The sequence below is a fragment of the Apodemus sylvaticus genome, chromosome 3 (assembly GCF_947179515.1).
Source record: "Apodemus sylvaticus chromosome 3, mApoSyl1.1, whole genome shotgun sequence".
NCBI lineage: Eukaryota > Metazoa > Chordata > Mammalia > Rodentia > Muridae > Apodemus > Apodemus sylvaticus.
Genome location: NC_067474.1, coordinates 144,013,381 through 144,030,279, shown reverse-complemented (window position 1 = coordinate 144,030,279; position 16,899 = coordinate 144,013,381). Strand labels below are relative to the sequence as shown.

Sequence of the window (16,899 nt, the reverse complement as noted above, 5' to 3'; positions counted from 1 at the left end):
CACCAAGCCTAGAGATCTGGCTAGGCTATCTGGTCCAGACATCACTGACCTCTGTCTCTGCCTCTCCCACTGTGGTTACAGCCCCTGGCCACTGCGCCTGGATTTGTATGGATCTGAACTCATGCTTATACAGTAGGCTCTCTCTGATTGATCCATATCCCCAGCCCCTCCTTCTTTACTACAGATGTCTCTCTAATTGTTGTTTCTTTCTGAAAGGACGTTTGAATTAGCTTTAGCGGAAGAGAAATGGAGGAGCCGTAGACTGTTAAGGATGAATTCAGGAAGGCCTGAGACCATGGAAAACTTGCCTGCACTGTATACTATTTTTCAAGGAGAGGTATGTTTTGCACTTTGAAACTTCCCTTTTAGAGAGTATGAAAGCATCTGGGGTCATTCCATTTGAAACTATCTTCAGTGGGAAGGCTCTGGGACCTCTGGTACATACAGACCTTCTCTAAGCCACGGACGTCTGTGAACTCGACACCTCAAAGCATCTCTACCTTAGATTTTAAACTTTTATTCCCCCCACAAAATGGGTCTCTTTACCAGTCTTTTTTCATTTTAGCAGATGGAATTGTTATCTATTTGGTGCCAAAACTAGAAATCTGGTCATGGTACTTGATTTCATCCTTTGATTCACTGTTGATCTTTCCTCTCTACCTCTTTCATGAGTCCTAATCATACCCCCAGTCTATGTGGTGATTCATGCCTTTGCTACCCTGTCGTCCAAGTTCTGCATCTCTTGCTTGACTCTGACTGGAACTGCCTGCTTCTATTGCAGCCCCTCTCCAATCTGTTCATGACTCTGCACCCAGAATATCGTTCCAAGACTGGTTATGGCTAGGAATGTGGCTCAGTTGGTAGAGTGCCTGCCCAGCATACAGGAGGCCCTTGGGTTCCGTCCCCAGCACCACAGAAAAACAGGGTGTGGCAGTGTGAGCCTGTAACTAGCATTGTGGAGATGGAGGCAGGATGATTAGGAGTTTTGTTTAATTTCGAGGCCAGGCCTCACTCTGTAGCCTAGTCTGGTCCCAAGCTTTGTAGTCAGGCCTTGGCCTCAAATACAGCAGTGCTCCTGTGTCAGCCTTCCACATGTGGGAATTACAAGCATGAACTTCTATACTTGGTCAATTTATGTTTTTATGGCTTCTCATTTAAAAACGTGATCTGAGGGGAGACAGAACTTCACAGCTTTTCAAAAAAAGTTTATTGAGGTAGGGTCTCACTTTGTAGTTTTGGCTTTCCGAGGACTCACTATTTAGACCAAATTGGCCTCAAACTCGCAGAGATCCACCTACCTCTGCCTCCTGGGTGCTGGGGACGTGATTAAAAGCGTATGCCATCCACACATCCAGCCTTTAATTTTTTTCTGTGTGTTTGGGACAGGGTCTCTACAAGGTCACCGAGGTTGATCTCTATCTTCCATAGGATTTCTGTTGTTTTGATGAAACACCGTAACCAAAAGCAACTCGTAACTAAAAGCAACTCGGGGAGGAAGGGATTATTTTATTTCCACTTCTGCATCACAGTCCATAAGAGAAGTCAGGGCAGAGAGCCAGGGTAGGAGCCTAGGAACAGGAACGGAGGCAGAGGCCGGGGAAGAAGGCGTGGCACTACCCACATAAACCATTAATCAAGAAAATGCCCACAGGCCAGTCTGGTGAGGGGATTTTCTCAGTTGAGTTCCTTCTTCCCAGATGACTCTGGCTTGGGCCATGTTGACAACAGACTAGATGGTCTAGAAGTCGCTGTGTGGTCCAGGTCAGCTTGGAACTTGTGACTCCTGTCGTACTCCCTCCAGAGTGCTGAAGAACTTCACAGTCTGATTCTTTTATAGCAGCACATGGTGGAAGACTCTCCAGACACACTGGTGCTTCTGAGTCTGCTCTCTGTAACTTGACAAGTGTAGGCAAGGGATCCGATCTGTTTAGGCTAGCCTGGGCTACAGAGTGATAGCCTGTCTTGAACAAACCAATTAAAAGAAAAGTGCACACCCTTAGACCCTGGGAGGCAGAGGCAGGTGGATCTATGAGTTTGAGTTCAGCCTGGTTTACAGAGTGAGTTTATCAGCTAATATTTACATGGAGGACCAGTTTACATTAAGATTGAAAACACTGGCTTGGTGTTCATGCCAGCATTTGGGAAGTAGAGGCAGACCAATCTCTGAGTAAGATCTGCCTGGTGTGTACATAGTACGTTTTAAGACAGCCAGAGCTACACAGTAAGGCCCCATCTAAAAACAAACTTGAAACAAAATTAAAAAAAAAAAAGATTAAACTTGTGACATGTATTAGTGTGTGAGTACTCGAGAGCTTCACACACACACACACACACACACAATTGTTATGAATTTCTCCATAAAAGTAACTTCTTTTAGCAGGTAAGAAGTCTCTTCTCAGAGGCTCAGTAATCACTCAGGGGTTAACATATGACCAGGCTGTGTTCTAAATCTTCCAAGTCTGCTGTCTCCAAAATCTAGCTGGGATTGATTGCAGGATCACACTGGAGGATGAAAGGACCAGAAGCCCCGTGAGAGAAGGTTTTAAGTGAGTGGTGGCAGAGAGGTGCTAGGTCAGGGTGTTCGGAGGCTCCTGCTACAGCCTTGACCACAGCAGCAGTTTTACTTCACTGACTGCTTAGAATGGGTTATCTCAGAAATCCATATTCTTTTACAAACAGATTAGGCTTTTTTTTTTTCTTTTTGAGACAGGATTTTTTTTCGTGTAGCCCTGACTGTTCTAGAGCTAGCTCTGTAGACCAGGCTAGCCTCCAACTCAGAGAGATTCCCCTTGCTTCTGCCTCATTAGTGCTGAGACTGAAGGTGTGAACCACCACCTCCAGTAGGCATCTGTTTTTTAAAGTTGTTTTTATTTTGTACTCTCTGGTGTGGTACCTGGCATACATAGCTGCTGTATAAATAATGGAATACAACTGTCCCTCCGGCTGATAGTGTGACTTGTCCTTGAAGAAACTGGTCCAGCTAGAATTCTAGGATTCCTCTCTTAGCAGGGATGGTGGCAGTGTACAGTGACTGAGCAGATGAGAAGCCAGTATCCATTTTCTTCTCATCCTCTGAGATCTTGCTGCCAGCATCTATTGAACATGGCAGGGGTGTGAGGATAGCAGTGGGAGCAAGGGCTTGTCTTGGATTCACCACAGACAAGGGAAATGCTGGGGGTGGGGCAATCAGTGTTAGTAGAAATGTCGTTGGAGCCAAACTAAAGAATGGACAGGGCCTGGATCATGCTCTCCAGCACTGGACCAGGAGTTCTGCAACCCAGGTTAATCTTTTACATTATGAGGAGAACAAGTTTCAGGGCCAGCGTAGGCTCTTATCTAAAGAAGGAAAGACATTTTACCCAAGGCCCAAGTTTCCATTGAGATAATGACTGAATTTCCCTCCCTCCACCCGCCCTTCTTGAGTCATTTGAGTGATTATTCCTGGGACCCCAAGAAGACTGTGTGCTCATCTGTGGCAGGTGCCATCCTGTTAATTTCCACTCTGATGGCACCCTAGGAGTCACAGGGGTGGAGCCACCTGGTGCTGGAAGGAGGCAGAAGTGTCTTTCCTCACCGAAGACTTGAACGCTTCTCTTCTGAAGCTCATTAACCTTTCCCTTTGGGAGAGGCAAAATTAAGGTCTGTTATTACTTCTGAAGATGACAATGTAGCCCTGGAGTCTTAGGATTGAGAAGTTATTTTGTCTTAATTTTCAGCAGCAAGGTGGTTTGGGCCCTAGCTTCCAGATGCTGTTGTTACGGTTTTTTTTTTGTTGTTGTTGTTGTTGTTTTGTTTTTTTTTCAGATAACTGTGGTCCTTAATAATGCTAGTGTGAGGTTGCTCAACCTGTCTTTCAGAATCCTAGAGCAATGTCAGGGTGCTTTAGCTGAGACAGGAAGAAGACATTTGCTTTTAATTTTATTAAAAATGGAAAGACTTGGGGCTAGAAAGAGGGCCTAGTGGTTAAGAGTATTTGCTGCTTTTACAGAGGACACAGGTCCTTTAGCTGGTACCCACATGGTAGCATATAACCCTCTATAACTCCAATTCCAGGCGTCCCTGTGTCCTTTCTGACCTTTCTAAGCATCAGGCATGTGTGTAGTGCACATACACACAGGCGAGCAGTCAGTGCTCTTAACTGCTGTGACATTTCTCATTCATATATATATATATATATATATATATATTTTTTTTTTTTTTTTTAAAGGGAAATATCTGGGACCATTCTCACACAGAACAGATTACTTTGTGAACTTGGTTAAGTGCTTGGTATCTCTGACCTTCACTCATTTCATTTAAAAAGATGAGAGGGTTGGACCAGCTAATGTCTTTGCTGTTTTTGAGACAGAATTCCACTCTGCCAATAAACATGGACTCACAACACTCGTCCAGCTCCAGGCCTTCTTCCCTGCCTCCCTATGCCCCATGCTGGACTGTGCAGGTGTGCACTGCCGTGCCTGGCTGGACCAGCTCATTTCTAATGTCTTGTCGAACACCTTTTCTTTTCTTACCTTTTTAAAGATATTTATCCTTATTTTATGTGTATGGGCGCTTCCATTTGCATGTGTGCCTATGCACCACAGGGGTGCAGTGCCCTTGGGGGCCTGAAGAGGGCACTGCATCTCCAGGAACTGGAGCTACACATGGCCATGAGCCACTGTGTGGGTGCTGAGAACTGAACCTGAGGCCTCTCTAAGAGCAACTGCTCGTAACCACTGAGCCATCTTTCCAGATCCTTTATTATCTTTCTAAAAGCTCTTCTGGCTTCACCTTGTGATCTCTTAGTTGTACTGATTTTGGGTTGTTTTTGTTGTTGTTGTTGTTTTGTTTTGTTTTGTTTGAAAACTGTTTTATCCTTGCTTTCCCATAGCTTGTTCCTCTGTATTCCTCAGGACAACAGAATTTTAGGGTTATAAACCTTTCTTCACGGAGATTCTGGAAAGAATGTAATTTAACTTGATGGTCAGTCTTGCCTACACAGTGAATTGGAGGCCAACCTGCATTACCTGAGATCCTCTGTCAAAAACAATAAAGAGGAAAGATTGATTCTCAGTTGTGCAACATTGATTTTTGTATTTTGTCTTTATAGGTTGCTATGGTGACAGACTATGGAGCTTTTATCAAAATCCCAGGCTGTCGGAAGCAAGGTGGGAGCCCTTAACGGGGAATTCAGCACTTCCACCGCACTCACATGCCCCCCACATCCTCACCCTAGCTAGGACCTACAGTTTTCAGATAGTTGCTTGTTTATTTTACTTTGTTCTCAGTGCAGCAGTAGGAATACGGAGTTTTATGTGCATGCATGTGTGTATGTGCACTGTGTATGTGCCTTGATCTTAGGCTTACCGGCCTCTATTGGCTGAACACTAGATTGATGTTTGTAAAAGAGACTGGAGAGCATTTTAGCAGTGTGCGATGGCTCAAGTTTGTTCCTCAGCTCCCAGGAAGCAGAGGAAGGAGCGATGCCCCAAGTTTAGGAGCAGCCAAAGACTACGCAGTGAGACTCTCTCAAAAACGTAAAACCACCGCCACCACAAAGGAGCCGAGGGGCTGGCTCTGAGATCATGAGGAATTGAGCTCAGTTCCCAGCACCCACATAAACAGCCGGGCATGGCCTACATTGTAACCCAACATTGGAGGCAGAGACAGTGGATCCTGAGAGCTCTCTCTCTGCCCAGCCAACGTAGTCTAAACTGCAACCGTCATGTTCAGTGAGAGGCAGCAGCAGAGGGTGCTAGAGGCAGATGCCCAATGTCCTGCTAGAGGCACCTGCACACGCACACTTGGAGACACAAGAGTAGGCTGATCTCAGTGACTATAGGATGAGGGAAAGAATATGGGTCTGGCAGTGTGCAATGGAGCGTCCTGTGCACAAGAGAGACTAAGGCAGGGACTGAACTTGAAGGCAGTGAGGACCCTGTGGTTAATAGATGGGATTTTAGAATCTGTGCAACAAAGCCACACCCGTAGTTTATGCCTTCAATTCAGCTCTCTGGGCTCCATGATGGGAATATCGTGATGAGTGTGAGACCCTGCCACAGAAACAACCCAAACAGCCTCAGTGGGTAAAGACTCCTGCATCAAGTCAGAGGACCAGAGTTCAAAATGCCAAGCCCACGTGGTAGAAGGGCAGACTTGACTCTTGCAAGTTCTCAGACCTCCACAGTGTTTGTCCCCAGTAAAAACTAAAAGCTGGGCGTGGTAGCATACACTTTTAATCTTAGCATTCAGGAAACACAGGCAGGGGGATCTCAGTGAATTCCTGACCCTCTAAAGCAATCTAGTAAGAGACGTGGTCCCCCAAAAAATCAAACCACAGAAAACACAAGTCAGATCTCAGTTTACTGACATGGGAAGAATCTAAAATACGAATTTAAGAGCCAGTCGTAGAGCACTTATGTGGCGTGTGCTCTCTGACCCTTCTAGAGAGTATGTACTTTGTCTGTATTTTAAGTGACTGTGTTCAGAGACTATAGAACAAACTCCTCCCTGCGGCTTCCTGTGGCGAGTTGGCTTGCTGAGAGAGGAGTGTACAGAGGAGAGGGATTGTGTTCCCCTCTTGGAGTCTTTCATAGCGTCTTCTGTCAGAAAGCTGTGCCGTCAGCCTTGGCGACAATTGGGTGGTGCATTTCATCCTTGCATTAAGTGACTTGCCCATGGTTTTCACATTGGCAGGCAGTAGTCTGTAATTAAGTTCTGAGTTTTATGTTGGCTGGGACTTGGGGAGGTGGAGCTCACTCCACCCTCAGGACTCACACCTCTTCCTGCCGAAAGACAGATTTTCTTGTTAGTGTCCTTGCTGTGGCTGCTGATGCCAATTTCGTGTGGGCATTTATGTGACACTTGGGGACAGTGTGGAGATGAAAAGCCTGCTCCCTTTCAGCAGTCAGTTGTCACCTTGCTCATGGCTGTTCCCTGTCAGATAATACCTGTGATAGTGGCTGACAGCCTACAAGTGGATCTGTCAAGCTGACAGCTGTGCCAGGCTCACAGCGAGAGCTCAGGAGCCAAATCGTTAGGTGGAGTCTGGGAGCCCTAATCCTAGCATCTTGTGTAGGTGTGGTGGGTAGCCGAGTAACTGACTCCCCGCAGTGTCTAGCTTCTCTCTAAAGGGGGATATCGTTAGGTCCAGCCTCGGAGTTCTGAGCAGTGAGTTAACTGTGGTCTGATCGGAATGCAGCATCTTTCATTCCGGGAGGTGCTAATCTGAATTACTTTCTCAGGGTCTGTTCTCAGAATCCTTTAACTACTATCAAGTTAAAGGCTGGTATTCAGATTAAAACTAGTCTTTCTTTCTTTTAACATTCATCTGTTGGTTTGTGTCTACAGATGGCCTTGGGGACATACCGTTGTGGAGGGCGGAGTGGAGCTTGGAGCTGCTCTCCTACCGTGTGGGTTCCAGTTTTGAACTCAGGTTGTCAGGCTTGGGGGCAAGCGCCTTACCCTCTGAACCCTCTCCGTGGCCCTAACCTCACTGCTATAGTGTTGCTCAATAGAGCTTTATGTGCTGGTGGGAACGTTACAGATTTGTTCCCATTAGTTGTGTCACACAAAATCAGTTTTCACTTTTTTTGGACACCAACAAGCTCTCCAACAACTTTGAATTCAATTCTGACATATCAACCTTGAATTAATGTCAGCTCCTATAGTTAAACGGGTTTTGTCCCACAAGATTGACGTCTCTCAGGTGTCCCTAAAGATGATCAGCCAGTCTAACTTGAAGGTGTCCATGACCCCCTACTTAAGTTTGGTAATTAGAGTAGATCAGGTATTGTGTATACCTGTAATTCCAGCACATAGGACATAAAGGCAGGGAGATCAGCCTGATCTACATAATGAGTTCCAGGCTAGCCAAGGCTACACCGTAAGACTCTGTCTCAAACAAACAAAACACCAAAGTAAAAGTTCACAGAACTCACAGCATGTGAGTTCACTGTAACCTTTGCTGGTTACAGTGAGAAGTGCAGTTCAGGAATAAACATGGAAGGGACACAGGGCGGGTGAGTGGAGTGGGGTGAAGGTGTCCGTGAACTCTCTTCTATCCAGCACTGCACGCTCCATGCCAACGCAGGAGCTCCGTGGATACGTGCAGGGACTGTCCTAAAGGCCACTCGCTCCCCACTCTGCATTCCTGGCTGTGGAGCTGGATGGATGGGACTGAGTGTTCCGGTCCTCTCATGACTGGATCCTTCCTGTGACCACCCCGGCCAGAGACGATTTGTCACCTTATTGACATGAATTCAGGTGTGATCAAAGGGGACTTCTTAAAACTAGGAACACGTAGTCCTGTTATTCAGATAATCATGTCAATGGTTTCCATGCTGGAAACAAGGACAAAGACCAAAACTATACACACACACACACACACACACACACACACACACACACACACACGGTTTTATTATCATTGTGTTACAGTGATACAATGGGTGTCACAGTATACATGTAGAGGTCAGGGGACAATTTGGGGGAGTCAGTTCTCTTTTCTGCATTAGCGATGCTTCCTCCTATTTCCGCCTGGCTACATACTCCAGGCTGACTAGCCTGTGAACTTCCAGGCAACTTCCCTGTTGGAATGCTAGAATTATAGATGTGAGCCTCTGCATTTGGCTTTCTGTGTGGTTCCAGGGATTGAACTGGGGTCCTCAAGCTTGCAATCAGTTAGCTGCTGAGCCAGCTTGCTGCCATTTTTAATTTTTTGAGGCAAGATCTCACACTATATCCTGGACTAGCATTCACAATAATCCTTCTGCATCAGGTTCCTGGGTAATAAGATTAGGGGTAAGTACCGTTCTACCCAGCTTAATGTATCTTTATGTTTTATATTTTACCATGTCTGCAATCCAATACTCTAGCTGCTGATTTTTGTTTTAATCATTAAATGTAAAATAGCTATGCTGCTTGTGGCTGTCATAGTAACAGTGGAGCCCTATCCTACTACACACGGGAACAAATTAAAGCAGTGTGTAAGGAAGGTAAAAGGAAGGTAACGGCGACTGCCTTGAATTCACCTAAGCTGTTTAGATGGCTCAGGGCCTAGTACAGTATCTGAGAGCTACTGGTCAGTGAGTCTTGTTGCATAAGCACATGAATTGAGTCCAAGCTCAGCCATTTACTAGGTTTTTTTGTTTTTTGTTTTTTTGTTTTTGGTTTTTTGGTTTTTTGGATTTGTTTTTTTTTTTTTTTTTCGAGACAGGGTTTCTCAGTATAGTCCTGGCTGTCCTGGAACTTACTCTGTAGACCAGGCTGGCCTCGAATTCAGAAATCCGCCTGCCTCTGCCTCCCAGAGTGCTGGGATTACAGGCGTGCGCCACCACCGCCCGGCTAGTTTTTTTTTTTTTTTGACTTGGGAAAAGCATTTGGTTTTGGGGGTCTTTAGTTTCCTTCTCCGTGAAATGGGGATGATTTGTTTATTTTAGACTCTCGTTATTTGATTGACAGACTGCCTTTCAGCTATCCTCGGATCCATTTTTGCCTGCATTATCGTGTTAGTAAATGTTTGACTGTATCTCTAATCCCAACAGATAAAGGGCGTGAAAGCACTAACTTCTCTGCAAGTGTTACTGTCACAGGACATTCACTGGAGAGGACTGGCCAGAGCAGGCTAGAGAGGGAGTGTACCCCAGAGATCAGGCAGATCGTTCCTTTTGTCAAGCTTTGGCTGTACCTGGCCTCTGTGAATTGGCAAGTTTACCTTTTGTGCTCTTACCAGTGGAAGCTGTGAAAGAGATTAATGTTGAGCCTAAAACAGTGGGCAAACATTCTCGGCAGTTGCGCTCGGGCTTTCTCTCTCTCTCTCTCCCTCTCTCTCCCTCTCTCTCCCCCCCCAGTGTCAGGGCTGTGTTCTTTTCTCCTTGTGCTGACAGACATTCATTTGGGACTCACTGTGTTTAAGTGTCATGTTGGGTTATTGAACATGATGATGGATTTGATTTGCCCTTTGGGCATTTGTGGCTTCTCGTCAGAAATCCAGGCCCAGAGGCCGAGAGTCCAGCTCAGTGGCACAGAGCTTGCCTCAGGACTCAGGCTTGGGGGAAAGTCGGGCGTTTTTGTGTCTGTGTCTGGGGAATCTGCTAGAGTAGAACAACAAGCTACAGGGCACACACCTTTCATCCCAGTACTCTGGGAGGCAGAGGCAGGTGGATTTCTGAGTTCGAAGCCAGCCTGGTCTACAGAGTGAGTTCCAGGACAGCCAGGGCTACACAGAGAAACCCTGTCTCAAACAAAAGAACAAAAAAGAAAGAGGCTGCTGTGCTTGGTGAGAGAGAAGGACATACTCTTTAATTGCTAGTATTTCCTTGTGGCTTCTGGTAAGTAGACCTTTAGTTTTAGGGAGGAAATGCAGTGTTCTCTTGGATATCCCAGGCACAGTAATTTCATTTATATTATACATCAACGATAGAGGAATGGAAGGAGTTTCAGTTGTCAAACGACTATTGCAGTCAAAATTGCCCAACCGTGAGGTTTACCTTTCCTTCAGGGCATCTGAATTCTTTCCTCTTCAGACATTACAGTTAGGCAGGACTGCTCATTATGCTGTCATAGTTGGTAGATTAAAAACCCTGGATGCATGAATTATAGTCAGTTTGGAGATTATATGTGACCTAATTAAAATCATAGCTTATATTATAATCTACATATTTATACAGTGAGCATTTTGGAGAAGGAATGTTAATCCATAGAATCATCCATCTTAGATGTAAGAAACCCACTGGCCATGGATAAAGAAAACAGCTTCTAGTAGAAGCCTCACATAGAAGGGATAAACATTGAATTTCAGGCATATACAAACACTCAAACGTGTGTGGACAAGTTTGTTAGAGAGGGAGACATCAGCAGCCAGCCTAGGTAGTGCTTGTCCACAGATGTCCCGAGAGGCCGAGTCAGGCCTCACAAGTTTGAGGTCAACTTGGCTTATATAGTGAGAACCTGTCTCAAAAATGAAAGAAGTCTCTCGATTTACTGAAAATAAGTGAAAGAGTCTCTGTAATATTGCTTTCAACAAAGCAAAAGCTCTTAAGGAGGAAAAGAGGGTTTGGGGTTGTTTTGTTTGTTTTTAGAAACAGGGTTTCTCTGTGTAGCCCTGGCTCTCCTGGAACTCACTCTATCTTCTAGGCTGGTCTTGAACTCCAAGATCCATGTGCCCCTTCCTCTCAAGTGCATGTGTCAGCCCCCTGCTAGGAAAGGGTTTCTTTCAGCCTATATCTCTCAGGTTACATTCTATCACTGAGGGAACTTGAGGTAGGAACCTGGAGGCAGGAGCTAAGGCACAGGCTGTGGAGGGTGCTGCTTGCTGGCTTGTTCCTCGGGGCTCTCTCCGCCTCTGTCTCACAGCATCAGGACCACTGCCTGGATCCATATGTCAGAGTGTTGGGGACATTTGCCTGTTGAGGTCCCCTCTTCCCAAATGACTTTCGCTGGTGTTAAGTTAGCTAGCCAGCACAGATACTGTTATCTGTGGTTGGCATATTTTGAGTAATCCCTTAACATTTTAAAGATGCACTTCTAAGCAGTTGTAGTCACACTATATATTTGTGTTGTATTTTTATTTTGTCATGGAAAATGCTGGATATACACAGTACTGCACACATTTTTACTATGACATGAATCACTGGCACGTTTGGCTGGCTCTTCTGGTAACAACTGAGGATTGATGGGATTGCCGTGCTTGTGTTGGGTGTTTGTGTCTAGGTTTTCCTGTCATGATGCATTGTGCTAGCACGGCAGCCTGCATCTGTAGCCCCAGCTACTCAGGCGACTAAGGCAAGACGATGAGTCTGCGTGGTCAGCGGTCAGCCTGGGTGCTTAGCACAATCCAGCCTCATTATTTTCTTGGGCAGGATTCCTAGGTGTAGTTATAATGAGACGGATACCATGAGTGGTGCAGAGGGGCAGACATGTGGTTTTGGCTGATATTGCAAGCCATGGAGTTCTAGTTTCTTCCTTGGTTAGTCTCAGATGTATCAGATAGTTGTATTTTGGTTGCTTTTAAAGAAGGGATCTCCATTCTTAGTCTCGAGCTCTGGCCTCTGCCCTATGCTTGGGCTACAGATGATTTAGCTCAGACTTCATCTGCGTATGTTACTTCTCCCTGGCAGACTCCTGCCACCTACTGGTCAGGCTGCATATTTACAGCATTTTGTAGTTGGTAGATGTGTTTTTGAGGATGATTGACATAAGTGGTTTCTTGTGTCTCTACCCAAGCAACCAATTGCTGTGGTCAGGAGGATGGAGTTCCTTGATTGACTAGACTGTGTCTTGTGCCCACAGCAGGGAATTACCTTGGAATATAGAAAGAAGGTTGTTCCCTAAAGGAATTCACACCTTCAACAGCAGAAAAAAGGTATTCTAAAATTATTTAAGTGGCTGCAGAGATATGGCTTGGTGGTTAAGAGCATGTAAATTGTTTCTGTGCTTTGTGGAGTTTTTGTTGTTGTTATTTCTTTGGTTTTTGGAGACAGGGTCTTGCTCTGTAGCCCTGGCTGTCCTGGAACTCCTTCTGTAGACCAGGCTATCTTTGAACTCAGGGCTCTGCCTCCCTCTGCCTCCTGAGGGTGCCACTGCCCAGTGTGTTTTGAGACAAGTCTCTCAACCTAGGCTGACCTGGAACTCACAGTGTAGACCTTGAACCGGTAGAGCTTCACTTGCCTCTACCTCCCAAGAGCTGCGCACCTCTATGCCCGGCCAAAGTTAAAACTATTTTAACATTTAAAATGTATTTTTGTGGTGCTACAGATCAAACTCAGGACATACATGTTAAATACCTGTGCTAATGTTCTTCCCTCCCCAGACTTCTCATTTTTATAGTTATTGTTATGCAACTCCTAAAAGTTAATTCTAACTTAATAATGTTTCTTAGTTTTCTGTTTGCACCAGTATTCGTTATTGTTGCCAGTTTAATGTTGGAAATAGTACTTTGCCAAGGTATGTGGCATAGACCTGTAGTTGAGATCTGAAGCCAATGAGACCCTTTTTTATTTTTTATTTTTTAAATTTTTAAAAAATATTTATTTATTATTATATGTAAGTACGCTGTAGCTGTCTTCAGACACACCGGAAGAGAGTGTCAGATCTTTTTATGGATGGTTGTGAGCCACCATGGCGGTTGCTGGGATTTGAACTTAGAACCTTTGGAAGAGCGGTTGGTGCTCTTAATTGCTGAGCCATCTCTCCAGCTGAGACACTTTTAAAAAGTACTTTTTGTATTTCTTTTTCACTTAACATCAACTGTAATTATTTTCTGTAACTAGTTTAAATAGTTGCTTCCTTTTCCATTTGGCAGATTTACCATTGTTTGCCAAGATGTTATCCAATTATTAGTTATTAAAGTGGATTTGGAATTCTCTTGTTCTTTCTGTTTTGAAACTGGGTTTCAGTCTGTAACCCAGGCTGTCTTGGATTCACTATGTAGACCAGGATGGCCTCAAATTTGTGATCCTCCTATCTTAGTTTTTTGAGTATTGTACTAACAAGTATAAGCCATTGTATACAGTTTTTTCTTATATTTATTGTATTATTTTATGCAAATGAGTATTCTGCCTGCACGTATGGGGAACATGTGCATATCTGGTGCCTTCAGAAGTCAGAAGAAAGCATGGATCCCCTAAGCACTGGAGTTAGAGATGTTTGTGAGCCATCATGTGGAGCTGGGAATCAAACCTGCCTCTGCAAGAGCAAGTGCTTTTTTTTTTAATTGTATTTTCTGTGCATTGCATGACTGCACAGAATGTGTTTTGCATGTATGTCTGTGTGAGGGTGTTGGATGGATCCCCTGGAACTGAGACAGTTGTGAGCTGCCATGTGGGTGCTGGCCATTGCACTGGGGTCTGGAAGAGCAGCCAGTGCTCTCAACCACTGAACCATCTCTCCAGTCCCAGAAATAAACACTCTTAACTGCTGAGCTATTTCTCCAACCCCAATTCTTAATTTTGTTTTTGATTTTGTTTTCCAGACAGGGTTTCTCTGTGTAGTTCTGGCTCTCCTGGAACTCTCTTTGTAGACGGGATGGCCTGGAACTCAGGGAATCCCCTTTCCTCTGCCTCCTAGGTTCTAGGAATAGGCTGCCACTGCCGCTATCACCACCACCATTACCAGCAGCAGCGGGCTACGGTTCTTACATTTTTAACATTCATAGATAATAATACCGCCAATATTTTTGCCCATAGCTGTTTTGCTTCTATTGATGTTTTTTCTTTGGGAGCAATTCCAGATATTCTTCTAGCAAAGGTATGAATACCTTGGTCAGTAGCATTTGACTGGCGTGTGCAAGGTCCTAGAAGGACAAAGGATCAACACCACAGAAGGAAGCCTTTGCTTCTAAGGATTTTACCAACTTGTATTTCTGTGTACCCTGTCTGAGTGAGGCTGGAAAGGTGGCTCAGCAGTTAAGCGCAATTGCTGCTCTTGCAGAGGACCAGGGTTTGTTTCCCAGTACCCATGTTAGCTGCTCACCAATGCCTGTAACCCCAGCTCCTGGGGCTCTGATGTCCCCGTCTGGCCTCTGCAGGCACCTGCATACAGACACACATACAGACACTCCCAGCGTATAGGCACATACACACATAGTTAAACATAAATCCTTTGAGGGGGTGGGGTAAGCTCCGTGGTAGGATGCCCCCTAGCATGTCAGGGCTCAGTTCAAGCCCTGGCACCACAGAAAACAAAACTCAGCTCAATATTTCTCTGGTTGCTGCCATTTTATTACATATTTGTAGTTTTTCTTGTCTTTTGGTGCTAGGAATTGAATACCCAGCCTAGTGCATACTGAGCACAGTCTACTGATGAGCTCCTCTCTATCCAAGCAGTTACTGAACCAGCGTTCATTGGGGCTGGAGAGCCGCTCAGTGGTTTAGAACACTCACTATGCTTTCAGAGGACCAAAATTTGATGCCAGCAACCCATGGTAGCTTGTGGCTGTCTGTAACTCTGGCCTCTCTAGCTACACACAAGTACAGATGTGTACGCAGGCAAAACACCTATCCATATAAAGTAAAACTTAGACAGTGTTGGTTGTTGACTAGGTTAAAAGGTGATCCTAAACTGTTTTAGTTTGTAGTTTTAATCTATATAAAATGTTCATCAGAAATTTAAAACAATCCCTGCCTTCCTACCTGTGCATCCAGAGCATAAATGCTTGTTTTTCTTCCTCGCCTCAGGTCTGGTCCATCGAACTCACATGTCGTCTTGCCGAGTGGATAAGCCTTCTGAGATAGTAGATGTTGGAGACAAAGTGTGGGTGAAGCTTATTGGCCGAGAGGTAAAGTTTCTTGCACCTTCATGTGGTTCAGAAAATTTATAAAAAGCTGAGGTTTCATTGGAATTCCATGATGGTGTGTAAAATGTTTGTGGTGGCTGACGTCCTTATTTTTAAATCTTGTCCCAGTCATCTGTCTTGAATTCAAATCTTCTGGTTGTCTGTCCTGTGGGCTTGGGAGAAATAACAGAAAGTGTAGGTGTGTAGGGGGAGTGTGTTCATGGAACGTTCCTCCTGAGACTCAGATAGAGGAGAACCAAAGAAGGAGGTTTACTTTTTAGCAGAGCTTCAGAGAGCACTTGTCGTGTCTACCTCATCTTGGGCCGGAAGGAAGAGAACACACAGCTGGCAGCCATTTCTCCTAGAGTTTGGTACTACGCAGTGAACTGGCAGCTCGGGCATGGGAATGCTCGCCCTCCGCGGTCTACGAGGGAATGGCAGGCAGGAAGCCAGGGACACTACCAGGAAGCTGGAAGTGTTGAATGCTTCGACATGTTAGGTTCTGTAGCTGATGGCGGAGCCAGAGCTGAGTATGGTGTCATACTCCTGTTATTCTAGTATCCAGGAAGCTGAGGCAGGAGAGTGTGTGTATGTCTGCTGTCTGTCTGCCTGTTCCCACATGCAGGCCACAGTGTGTGTGGAGCTCAGAGGACAGCTTGCTGGAGTCTCTGCTGTCCCTGCACCATGCGACTAGGCTTGACCGCAGGCACCTTCACCACTGAGCCATCTCCCCGGCCCCTGGCCTCTGATTTACCTCCAAGATAGGAATGAAAGAAGATCTGTTCCTGTATCTCTTCAGCCGTTGTGTTTGCCCTTTTTACTTCTTGTTCTCCCCCCCCCCCCCCCCGGCCCCTGTGATCTTAGCTTAGTACGTAGTCAGTTGGAGGTTAGTTTTTGCTCTAATATTTGGACTCTGAGGTGTTACAGATCAGTGGTCAGGTATTCAAGGGATTTGGAGGCTTGAGAACACAGCTTGCCTGGTATATGCTTGCCTGACTGAGTTCAGTTACACTAGCACCTAAGGTGATGTGCTCCTGTAAGCCCAGTGCTGAGGAGGTCCAGACAGAGGACTCCAGGGACTTACTGGTCCCTGACTGAATGGGGGGGTTCCAGAGGGATGACTCAGGTTGACCTTTGGCTTCTGAACATACATGCACTGACATGACTCCCCTACACACACACACATACATACATAAACACACACATACACACACACACACAGGGGTTTTGGTGACTCTTTTTTTGTCTTTTTCAGATGAAAAATGATAGAATAAAAGTGTCCCTCTCCATGAAAGTTGTCAACCAAGGAACTGGGAAAGACCTCGATCCCAACAACGTTATCATTGAGTAGGTAAAGGGTTTGCAGAGCTGAATCCCCCAAGTCCAGACGGCAGTGAACTAGAGCAGGTGGGGCCGCTGCTGCTGCAGGCGGTGGTGTGGCTGCGTGTCCCAGCGTAGGTGACCTTTGATTTTTTTAGGTGGAACCATGCTTGAGTGTTCTGAGGCAGGGCCTCGCTGTGTAGCTTGTGTGGCCTCAAGTCTCAGAGCTCTTACCTTAGGCTCCCGCGTGCAGGGTTCAGGGGTGCACACCCCTCGAGGCCTGCTGTGTGGAGCGGAAGATGAAGGACCACACGGGAACCTTCTCA

At 45.5% G+C, this 16,899-nt stretch overlaps 1 protein-coding gene across 4 annotated transcripts in view; it reads left to right on the top strand.

Moving 5' to 3' along the window:
* The window catches only part of Zcchc17 (zinc finger CCHC-type containing 17), a 42,038-nt gene that overhangs the window by 5,463 nt on the left and 19,676 nt on the right, over positions 1-16,899 (top strand). Inside the window, exons 2-5 of one of the 4 annotated variants that reach the window (XM_052177509.1) lie at positions 217-337; positions 5,090-5,147; positions 15,156-15,256; positions 16,509-16,600. In XM_052177509.1, coding sequence (XP_052033469.1) covers positions 272-337; positions 5,090-5,147; positions 15,156-15,256; positions 16,509-16,600 — 317 coding nt within the window. In that variant the 5' untranslated portion in view covers positions 217-271. Of the gene's footprint in view, positions 1-216; positions 338-5,089; positions 5,148-15,155; positions 15,257-16,508; positions 16,601-16,899 lie in introns of those variants that run through there. The other 3 variants (XM_052177510.1, XM_052177512.1, XM_052177511.1) reach the window with 3 other exon arrangements.